Source organism: Syngnathus acus, chromosome 10, assembly GCF_901709675.1.
Source record: "Syngnathus acus chromosome 10, fSynAcu1.2, whole genome shotgun sequence".
Taxonomy (NCBI): Eukaryota; Metazoa; Chordata; class Actinopteri; order Syngnathiformes; family Syngnathidae; genus Syngnathus; species Syngnathus acus.
This window is the reverse complement of record NC_051095.1, coordinates 12,315,335-12,327,423: the sequence shown is the minus strand read 5'-3', so window position 1 is coordinate 12,327,423 and position 12,089 is coordinate 12,315,335. Positions and strand designations below refer to the sequence as shown.

General features: G+C 46.0%; 1 protein-coding gene across 2 annotated transcripts in view; it reads left to right on the top strand.

The window, feature by feature from the left end:
• si:ch73-43g23.1 (uncharacterized protein C4orf54 homolog) overlaps window positions 1-10,650 on the top strand; it is a 30,392-nt gene extending 19,742 nt beyond the window's left edge. The window contains exons 1-3 of one of the 2 annotated variants that reach the window (XM_037261226.1): window positions 654-1,943; window positions 2,476-3,483; window positions 3,514-10,650. In XM_037261226.1, coding sequence (XP_037117121.1) covers window positions 2,548-3,483; window positions 3,514-10,167 — 7,590 coding nt within the window. In that variant the 5' untranslated portion in view covers window positions 654-1,943; window positions 2,476-2,547 and the 3' untranslated portion in view covers window positions 10,168-10,650. Of the gene's footprint in view, window positions 1-653; window positions 1,944-2,475; window positions 3,484-3,513 lie in introns of those variants that run through there. The other variant, XM_037261227.1, reaches the window with a different exon arrangement.
• Window positions 10,651-12,089: the final 1,439 nt, after the last annotated feature.

The window sequence follows — 12,089 nt, the reverse complement described above, 5'->3', positions numbered from 1 at the left end:
GCCTTCACAAAACGGCCTTCATCGAATAACTAAGGCAAAACATAAACAAAATAAAACAAAACACAAAGTAATTACTACCGGGGATAAAAAGAAGAAAAATCTAAAAGCATTATTTTGTGTTTATGTTAGGAGGGCAGCTCGGTGGGGCACTGGTTAGTGTGCACGTCCGCCTCACAGTTAGGAGCGTGTTGGTTCGATTCCCCCTGCATGTTTGCATGTTCTCCTCAAACCCGCGTGGGTTTTCTCCGGGCACTCCAGTTCCCTCCCACATCCCAAAAACATGCTTGGTAGGCGGGAGACATCCTGAACCGGTTGCCAGACGATCGCAGGGCACACAGAGACGAACAACCATCCGCACTCGCACTCACACCTAGGGGCAATTTGGAGTGCTCAATTGATCTTCCAAGCGTGTTTTTGGGACGTGGGAGGAAACCGGAGTGCTCTGAGAAAACCCAGGCGGGCACGGGGAGAACATGCAAACTCCACACAGGGAGGGTCAGAGGTGAAATCGAACCGGCACCCTCCGAACTGCGAGGCGAACGTGCTAACCAGTGCTCCACCGAGCTGCCCTAAACTGCATACATTTGTAATAAAAAAAAAAAAATATATATATATATATATATATATATATATATATATATATATATATTCCATTTACATGCTAACTTAATTCCAACCGTTTCGCTTTAGTGCTTGAGTTTCGTTGTACGACACTCGTCTGTGTGATATGAATTCCCCCCTGAGATTTCTTTGAGTTTGTCAGATGCCTTTGAACTCTAGTTCATAGGATGCTCGAAACTGATCTAAGCTATTGCCGTAACAGTGTCCATCATCACACAATACTGTAAATGTGTGCATTTATTGAAAACTCTGGAAATTGGACAGGGGCAGAGTGGACAAAATACCTTACCATGGCACCTCCCACGCTGAGTGGAATCATTGGGCAAATGAGTTAGCAACTTTGGCTTTGGCTGCAGTGAAATACTTTCCATTAGCATGTGACGAATGACTGAGATTTACAGCTGATCTCTTGAGGTATTAGGACAGACAGGTTTAGTCAAACTGACAGTAAACGTATCCATTCAACCTCGCGTGGCTCATCGTATGTCTTCTGCCAACATAAATACAGTAAATGCTATGACCACCATTTGTAGCATTGCTTTGTGATATACGAACCACTGGCTGTAGTCAAAGATCCAGGCAATAGGAGACAAACTTGTGCATACCTTCCTCATGATGCGTGGAGGTAGCGTGCACAAGCAGCCTGTGTGTGTCTTGTCAAAGCTGGATGGGTTGCAGGCACCTTTGACCTGTCCTCCCCACACCTAAATCTTGAATGAATGAACACACATATTGACATTTAACCAACAAGGATTAGGGAAAGCTGAAAAACACTTTAGTGAAGTATGTAGTCCATACAGTGCACTTTGTATTTGCTTTGCCCGAGCAAACAGCTAAAGCAATGGCTATCGGTCTCCGATAGTACGGTTCTATATATAGACGGGCCCTGTGACTGAGCTGGCCCTAAGTGTCAGATTCCAGTCGCACTCATCCGTCATGACTGGATCAGCACCTGCTGCTAAATATAAACCCACCCGGCCCAGCGTTCACATGAAAGCCAATGCCCACCCGCACAGCTCAGCTCAGAGAAGAAAAGTCAAGAGCCAGGGTAGCCTCAGAAGGCACTTTGACCAAGGCCAACTCAAAGGGGAGGGGCAGAAATGAAGACGGGAGAACTGGAGGATGCAACGTGCAGGCGAGAGATGCCTCCATTGCTTTTTTATATTGAAGCCTGATCCATGCCACCGCACTGACCTGAAGCAGTGAGGCGCAGTCACATTTGGGTTTTCCAAAGCTATGAGTTAAGAGTGCTTGGATTTTAGGAGACACTTCCCTGGATCACTGGCAGACAGCCTAGAAGAGACCTATCTTTCTTTCCAAAGGTACAGCACCAGATATTCTGTGGTTTCATTGATGTAACATTTGAACTTTGATTCTTGTGAGGAAAAAAATAACACTTGTTTTTTGTACAATCTTTTCTTACCCCAACAAAATTAAAACTCATTCACCGCCAGCCCCTTTTAGACCTTCCGTATTCCTACCATAGAAAAAAGAAAAGAAAATATATGTATTTGGGATTGAATATCTTGATTCTTAAAATACATGGATATACGTCATTGGCAGTAAATGAGTTTTAATATATATTCTGGGCTTGTGTGTCTAATTGGGTTAGTTTGTCTTATTGTTACTGTTTCAATTTACAGCAATGCTATTATAAGAAAATTTAATTAAATGGTGTTTGGTTGTTAGTGCACTATTATTACATTATTGTTACAATATCATTGCTGATCACTAAAGACCACCTATCAGAACAATATTATTTATTATTATCAAGTTTCTTTCTCTTCAAGCAGTATGTCAATGCTAATAGAAAATCAAGTGAATTTACACATCCCATCTCAATTCCACTTCAGGGGAAAAAAGCAAAAGCAAGCTAGAAGACAGACTGGACGGCCACGTTGAGACTTTGGTGCTTGTGGACTAGTGATGGACAGCTGGACTCTTCAAGGGGACAGCTACTCATTGCTGCGCAGTGCACCCCGCACACCATTTACCTTGTACCATCGAGACGGCACACCTAACCACGTTGAAATATTTGACATCACAAGTTCTCCAAGTCAACGCGGTACCATCTCTGAGACCACTTGCCTGTGTGACATATTTGGGGATGAATGTGAGTCACCCTCGGCCTCCAACAGTCCGGTCGTAGGATCATTTGTTCGTACCTCCTCTGTGACCGAGGTGGAGAGGACATCTGTCCGATCACCCCTGGCGGATGATTTAAATGACTCCTCAGGCTCGTACCACACAGCACCGGACTCCATTGAAGGACAAGAGGAGTCTGATCTAACGACGAGAATTTACAGTCCCACACTGGAGGGTGAGTCCACTGAGTCCGAGCAGCCGGAAATCCTAGTGAGGTCGGAACTTTCTAAAACTAGTAGCTTCAGGGAGAAGACCCCTTCTCCTGGACACCAAAGCTCCTCTAGCCTCTGCTCACAGGAAATAGCCTCAGTTTCATGTTATTCCTCTGCCGAGACGAGAGACTCACCCTCGTTACTTTGTCCAGAGAGTGAACAAGTGGGACTCACTCCTGTGTTAAAAAGAGCAAGGAATAACAGTGAGCTCAGCTTGTCAAATCAATCTCAAACTCCAAGTCCTCCCTGTGAGCCAATGAACTGCGCTATCTCATCCTCCTCAGAATCAGTCAACACAAAAACTCAGATTAGAGATACAAAACCTGAGCCAAGGGGCACACACCTTAATAAAAACACCAGTGTTTCACCTGGCCACAGCCCCGTTGATTTTTCTTATCAATCTTCAAATGTAGAATCCAGAGCTGACATTTCATCTCACTTGCCTTTGTCAGGATATGCAAAATCCCAGCTGGAAGAAAGACTGCTCTGTTCTGAACTGAATTTTAGTTCCTCCTTACCTAACTCTCAAGCATCATCACCTTTAAAAGAGCTGAGCAGAAGGCTTTCCCTGCCCAATCTTATGAGCAGAGGCTTAACGCCAAGTCCAGAAATAAAAAGCTCTCCCCTTTGCTCTGAGTTCACAGATCTCAGCTCAACAGAAATTGACTTTAAAAACACTGAGTTTGGCACCACCATCTCAACAGCTTCCACAAGATACACTCCCTCCCCCCCTATTATATCATTCAACCCATATCCTGTGGATGGTGGTGGTGTGCCTGAATTAAAGCATAGTACCTGTTTAGCACCTGACCTGCTTAGTGCACCGTTAGCACTACCCAAAAATGGGTCAAGAACCTCCTCACCTGGACACTCAAGACCAAATTCAGCATCTGAAATAATCACCAAGGTCTGTTCCCCTGTCATCAGTTATAGTTTGTCTCCATCACCCGGTATCAGGAGCATCTGTTCTTCCATCGAGAGCACACACACAGCTCATTCACCTGAAATCCGGATCACGCCATCATCCCCTGAGGCCAAAAGGAAAGAAAATATTTCTGAAGAGCAAACAGCATCAGATTCCCCTCTTTTAGAGTGGGCCCCAACAAGGAGTCTCACCACCTCCCCTGACATCACTGGGATGCCTTATTCTGTAGTTCTACCAAGGGAGGGGGACACTTCCCCTTTTCCCGAGCTCTGTCGTCTCCCGACTGCTGAGACTGATACCGCACGTGTATCACCTGCAATAATGAGCCCCTCCCCTAGTAGAGCGAGTTCACTACAAGACTCGTCTCCCACATCAGGCTTTTCAGGCTCTGAGCTACAGGCTGAAATATCTCAGTCCAGGTCGCACACATCTTCACCCCAGTCAATGTGTTGCACTCCCTCACCTGAGCTGAGATACCAGAGCTTAAATTCTTCACCTGAGCTCAAACGTAGAGATCCATCACTTGCTACAGCGTCTCCAGTAAACAGATCTAATCAATGTTCGCCATTAATCCTTTGCCCTGAGTACAACACCCACTATTTACAGCCTACTCCTCCTTTGGATACATCTGCGGGGGTTACCTTCTCCCTTCCCCACCATCACATAGGGTTGGAAACACAGAGCATTCCACCTGAATTTGAATTGGAAAAAGAAGATGAAACGTCTGGAACCACAAATAGTTCCCCAATCGTGCCAATTCAGTCGCTGGTATCTAATTCGCCTTTTTTAACCGAGGAAAAGTTTGACCAGGCATTGATTCAGCGGCAACCGAGGGACAGACTTACGCCAAAGGAAATACCTGTCGCTGGTTTGACGTCCTTGTCTCGGGAAAATCAAAACACCGGGACTATAAATCATTTTACTAGCCCCACAATTGAAAATAAGTCATTTCCTCATAATTTTGTGTTCACTAATATGGGAAGGGTTCATCATATTTCTAACAAAGCCAAATCTCTGCAGAGAGAAGAAAGACGACTGCACCACCACACTCATTCATTTAAGTCAAATTCCACATCTGAACATTCGAGACAAAAACGTGGTGACAGAATGAGGTTTGCACCGAATATGGCCCACCATATAAACAGGAGGAAAACTCCCTCTCCCCCATTAACCCGATTTACCCCTGTGCACATTATAGAACCTGAGAAACCACACCGACAGTGGCAGAACAGAGCCCCCTCTGACTTTGCAGCATCCTCACAGAGTGGTTATTTGAAGAAGACTGTATCAAATAGGGAAAGCCCCGATATTGTCCCTCTTGACGATAATAATAGTCAGCCCCACCGTGTCCGACTTGGGAACCAATTGGAACTGGAGAGGAAAATTGAGCTGGAGGAGAAGAGAGAAAGGCCGAGGGTAAGGGGGATGAAGAAAGAAACACACAGGGAGGGGTGGGAAATTGAAAAGGGGGAGGAGTGGCAAAGGGATGCTGGTTACAAAGAGGAACAGGCTGAGCTGTCATTCAATGCCAAGAATAGAAAAGGGCCTGTTAGTCGCAGTACAGCCCCCACAAGCACGGAGAGCTGTCAGGGGCTGCCAACACCGCATTCCTATTCAGAGGGTTTGCTTGCCACCAGACGGCCACAGGACCAGACAAGTCGACTTAAACTCGCTCCTCAGCGAGACAAAAGTGCTGGTCTGACCAAGCGACTTCAGAATCCTGCGCCATCAAACAAGTTCAGTCCTCGATCGGTCACAAACAGGCCTGGCCGGAGTTCAAGTTCAAGCATGGGAAGTGAGTTGGATGAGGCAGACAATGAGGTGAAGTGGCTTACAGACGTGGCTTTTCGTAGCCTGTCCAGCCCCGAGGTGGATTACCTTGATATGTACAATTCCAGTCATCGATCATCTACCAACATCTCGCAGCCCTCTACTCAGGAGAGCCCGGCGGGGATCAGTGGGGCCTGGCCGACCTATGCTGATTTCAGGGGTTCCGCTTCAAGGCTGGACAGTGACGAATTCTCACTACAGCAGCAATCTCTGTACCGTACCGACGGAATCGATCCAGACCGCTGCTATGAGAGGGGAAGCTTTGAGTGCATTGATGTGGCTGTGGAAAGAGAAGACACTAGGAAGGTCACAAGAGGAGTACCAAAAAGACAGATTCAGTTGAAGAGGAAGGAGAGCGTGGATGACAGTAGTGAAAATAACAGTCCTGGACTTCCTGCGATGGAGAACAGCCCCTCGCTTCAAAGGCATTGCCGAGAGGCATTGTTGAGACAGTACAGTTCACCAGCAGCAGAGCAAGACGGCTACGCTCCAGAGCACAGTCCTGATCCTGTGCACAATGAAAGAAAATCGCAACTTCCAAGACCTATTTCTCTGGATGAAACATGCTCTAAGACAAAGATGGCCACTTGCCTTATCAAGAGTGTTCTGTCGAAAAAGATGCAAAGTGTTGATAAACCATCTGATGAGCCAGATGGAGATGAAATGAATCCAAGTTTGAGGGAAAGTAACACGACTGAGGAGCCCCAGGAATGTGACGACTCAAATCCTACTCTGTCCTCTAACTACGATCGTCCCTGTGAAGTTTTTGCTTTGAAAGAAGAACAAAGAGATGACATCAGACCAGCAAAGAACTTTGTCAAGAAATCCAACAACTGGCCGAGCACAGACGACAGCGACAGACCTTCTAACCATTTTCACACTGACGACCAACAGTGGGCTTCTCAAGAGGGCAATACAACTGCACCAGCATCTGAAATTAGATCCAAACTTAGCGTTCCGTTAGATACCTCACAGTCAAAAGGTGGAATACAACACATAGATGACAGTAAAACATTGCAAGGAAGAGAGGGAGCTGACTCAGCTAATGCCATTACCGGGAATACAGGAGCTCCTTCTGCTACCGGAGCCTTCAGCGCACAGGTCAGGATGACAAGGCAACATCGGGAGTGTGAAAACACAGAGGTCCATAAACAACTGCAACTGAGTGACAAGAACTGCCACGTGACACAGAAAACAGAAGAGATTCCATTTCAAGGCAACAAGAAAAAGAAAGCATCTCTCAATGTGTGCCTTACACCTGAGGCAGACAACAATCGAGACAGATCTTCACCAGATATACGTTTCGGACAGCAGCGGGAAAAGGTCCAAGAAACCAATGCGGATCTCAAAACGGATGAAGATGATGGGGATGAAGATAAAAAAGTTAAGGGCCCTATCCACAAAGTTCGAGATGTTAGGAGACTTGTAAAGAACACATATAATCTCTCTTTTAAAGCAACCAGCCGCACATCACCCTCGGATCTCGCTGAAGAAAGGAATGAACATTTGAACGGGGGAAACAAGGATAGAATTAAAGAGGATGCGGAAGAAACAGACAAAGGACGCACAGCAGAGTTATGCGAGGAAAGGACCAGCAAGTGTATGGTGGAGCGGAGAGAAGAAAAGTTGTCGACGTTTTTGCAGAGCGAAGGGAAGCTTCCATCTCAACTACACCCAATGCAAATACAATGCAAGGCAGTTTGCTGGAAAAACGACAAAACTAAAATCTCTAAAGACTCACATAACCATACATTGGGCTCTGCAAAAAGAGAGCAGGACAAGACCTCCTCCAAAACAGACACACAGTGGGGGATGCAGGATCCAGCAGCTTGCGGAGCAACTAGCAAATCGTGGCAACGCAACTGTAGTACGGATGCACACTCGCTGAAGGCAGACAGTGAGGACAAGCCTGTGGTTGTGAGAACAGACGGAAAACCTCCCATGCTCGGAAGTCTCCCCAAACTTCCCAGTAAGGAAAGAGAAGTGTCCACTGCTGTCGTTTTGATAAGAGATGGATCCAGCCAGGCAAAGCCATGTGTAGCACTTACTCAGGAAGAGGTCCCGACTCTTCTCCAGGCCTCATCGTCACCTGAGATCACAACTACTGCCAACACCCCGAGCAGTAGTAGTCACTCAGTTTCCATGTTATTAAAGGAGAAAGGCTACCAAGCTGATATTGGAGCAGTGGTGGGTGATAGCCAAAAGACAACTGAAGGAAAGGGGGTCCCGCGTAAACATGTCAACTGCTTGGAGATCCCACTACAGACACCCTCGGATGGTGGATCTGAGGCACCTCAAGACAAGACTGTTTGTGCTTCGTCCACTGTGCCGAGCCCTTCGTTGCTGTCTGACCATGAAAATAAACCCCCAAAGACCAGAGAGGACGAGGGGGCCTGCATCGAGCAAATGACAACCAGCTCATCAGGAAATCAGCCAGACCACCTTTCAATTCTCAGCAAACACAAGGAACACAAAGATTTTGAAGTGGTGAAAAGACAAGACTTGACTTTCCCCCCAAGGTCACCTGGGGTACGACGTTTCAGACCTCAGCCCATTGAGTTGAAGTCACTTTCTAAAGAGATAACAAAGCCAGAGATGACTGCAAATAACCCTCCAAGTAGACCGCAAACCATTCAAGTTAAATCCATTGCTAAAAATTCAGAAAAGCCAGCCGTACCTCCAAAACCAACTTGCAAATTTAAACCTGTGGATTTAGGAGCAAAGACTAATGAAGCGCCCGAATCAGCTATTCAGAACATAAAACCTCAAAGTGAGGAACGACCTCAAACAATAGTCGTGTCATCGCCCACAATCTACAGAAAGATCCCCAGTGAGTCTTCCTCAGTGTCCTCCCAAACGAGAAAACTAGCTGTGTCTGCTGTATCCAGCCTTAAACCTCCATCAAGCAAAATTACTACAACTCTGTCAAACCCGGCCACATCTTCATCAAGCAAAGATGCTTCAAAAGGTCAGTGGCAGCAGCAGCAATGGACAGAGCCTGTGAGATCCACACATACTACAGCTGCAGCATCAGCACTTCTCCCTAGTATTACCTCAAGTCAAGATTCAAATTCTGATCAGGTCGCAAAGCAGGTGCCCGAACCATCTTTAACAGGAGCCAGACATACACATTCTGCTGTTGTGGAGCCGAACATGGATGAAGCAGCTGTGACATCTTCAAGCAATACCAAACCACCTGCTGCTGTCTCCACAACACAAGCCCCAGGATACAATCAGCGGCAATATCTCGGGTCATTGTCCAAGGAACACATCCAAAGGGCCGCTGACCCACATTTTTATGGCTCCGATGACCCTCCAAGCTATGACGAAAGAGAGAGCTTTAGTCCACTCATGCCAGATTTGACCCACCGGCGTTTAAATCGGTATCACAACTCTTCCTACCCTCCTCCCTGTTCCTGTACAGCTGGCTGCCCTCCTCAGCCATCTTTACCTCCGCATGCATCTCATCATCACCACAGCCCACACAACCTCACCCCACCAGCGCCTCCACACTCCCCAGGTAGCGGGATACCATACCAAGCCCCCCAGCCTGTCGTCCGTCCCCAGCATTTCAGAGCTGATCCTCAGCCCTTGAACTTTCAGCCCAGCTCATCGCCAAAGTCAAATCCTCCTGGTCCAAGCCAGCTGCCCACCATGTACCAGCCTCCCTCATGTCCTCCCCACCCCTCGCTCATGCCCAGTGACCCCCGGCGACTCCCTCTCCATCGATCCCCGCAGCAGCAGCAGCATCAGCAGCAGCAGGCAAGCATGCCTGGTGCTCCTTACAGCGATCCCGGGCACAGCCACTCCCCTGGCCTGGCGCCCATGGATCCCCAATACATATGTGGGCAGTATGGCTCAGAGTATGGGGGTGACACCTCCAGTTTGTACTCAGAGAGCAGCTATGGACAGGCACCTCGAAGAGTCCTCTTGGATCCTGAGACGGGGAAGTATTTTTATATTGAGGTGCCAATGCAGCCCTTAAGGAAGATGCTGTTTGACCCAGAAACTGGCCAGTATGTGGAAGTTCTCATCCCCCAGCAAGGCATGTCGCACTCAAGCCTATATCCTCCATCAGCAGCCCCATACACATCTCTTCACAACCCCAACATGTATGGCCCAGCTCCACAGTACATGCCCTATGCCGCTCACCCTCCCACGGCTCATCCCCAGCCTCAACACCAGCCGCCTCGATATCCCGAAGCCTTATCTGCAGCGACAATACACCCAAATGGGGCCGGTGGCAGCTACAGGAATTGTTCTGGGCAGGGATCCAAACCAGAGGCCTCAAACCATCCACCACTGGACCAGAGCTACCTGGAGGGAATGTACTATGTTCCCACAGGGATGAATACAGGCTCCAATCCCACCACACCAGTCTACTACCATAAACATCCAGCCAGCCTTCCCCCGTCAGGGGGCAAAAGGTCCTGAAATAGCGGACACCAGCCGTCTTGCTGGAGCCTGTGAAGTTTTAAATACACACTGTATAAAGTAGGTGCCTAATGTTAGCTTGTAATGTTATTTGAGTTTTCATGTTGCAATTGAAGACAGCACTTCGGTGTGTTGTTTCTCCACTGCCCTCTTGTCTGTCAGGCTGCTTTATTAAAATAAGAAACTGCTTTTGAGATAATGCTTCTTAAACATGAATGCGGGTGAGAAAGGTGAGGTTATAAACACCAGAACAGATCCACAAATACTTTGTCATTTTTGATACAAGACAGTTTTAACTTACTTGCTGAAGTTCTGAAACAAAACAGGCAAGCGTTTTCTGTACTTTGCCAAAGAAATGTCTCCCAAGAAACTTGGAAATGCTGTTTTAAAAGATACTTAGTCACTTTGTCAAACGGAAAACTGAGTTGTGTCCATGACATCTACGTATGACAACAATCTCAATAAACCATGTCACATATATGCTTTTTTTTTTTAACTCGTTCTTTCTCACACTTCAGGGGTAAGTTAGTATTGCACCCGAGCACTATTGTACTTTTCCTGAACAGGTTTGTGGGTGTGCCGAGGCCTCTCTCAGCTGACATGGCGAGGGGTGGGCAAGACCTTGGACTGGTTGGCAGACTATCTCAGGGGCATAAAGAGAAAAAAAACATTGACATTTATCCATATGTATAATATAAAGTATTGCATGTTTTAGAATGTAGCAGGAAACCAGAGTACTTGGGGAAAACACATTCAGACAGACAGATTAGTTCTGAAAATTAAACCCATAACACACATCCATTGAACACAGGAATCGACTCGCCACACAAAGGCCAATTCCTATATAATTCCTGTAATAATCATTTTTATTGTTTATCATGACATGTTCCAGTTTCTTGAGCAAATTAGCTGAAAATGTAAAATCTTTCAAATAGTAATACATTTACCGTATTTTTCAGAGTATATGTTGCGGGTTTTTTTCATAGTTTGGGTGGAGGGCGACTTATACTCAGGAGCAACTTATATGTGAAATTATTCACAAATTTTCAAAATTCAAAAATCCGCGATGTAGTCAAACCATGAGAAATGAACTGTGATGTAGCGAGGGATTACTGCAATTGACGACGTCAGCGGCGCGGCGCACACGTGGCGTTGTTTACATAAAGGACAAAGAATTCGATTGATGGATTCAATGATTTGGAGTGACACAGATGGTTTGAGAATATTGTTGTTTATATAATAGTTATTTGATGTATAGTTTATATATCTTTATATGGGCCTGTGGAATCATTTGAAGTGCAACTGATGACAAGTCCGACGTCAGCGGCGCGGCGCACACGCGGCGTTGTTTCCATAAAGGACGAAGAATTTGATAGATAAATTTAATGATTTGGAGTGACACAGATGGTTTGATAAAGGTGCTATTTATGTTATAGTTATTTGGATAACTGTTAATGTTACGTCAGGCCCGTTTTCAGCTCCTCGTTTGTGTTTATGTCACGTTAGCATACCGTATCGTTTAGCCTGGTGTTGCTGGTTCATGGCTGTTCTTGGTTTTGGATTTTGTCAAATAAATTTCCCCCAAAATGCGACTTAAACTCCGGTGGGACTTATATATGTTTTTTTCTTCTTTATTGTGCATTTTATGGCTCATGCGACTTGTACTCCGGAGCGACTTTTTGTCCGAAAAATACGTAATAGTGTTTAACTTTTTGAATTAAACATGTTTAACTTTTTGAATTAAACAATTTACTACAACATTTTAGTATATTACTTGAAAATGAAAAATTCAATATTTAACGTAAACTGGTGAGCTTGTGACGTTTGCGTTTAGTCCTCGGTGTCGACGAAAAGGCGTTTAAACGTCAGCAGTGGATTTACATAACATCAATGTACCTAAGTGACCGCTAGAGGGTGCCGCA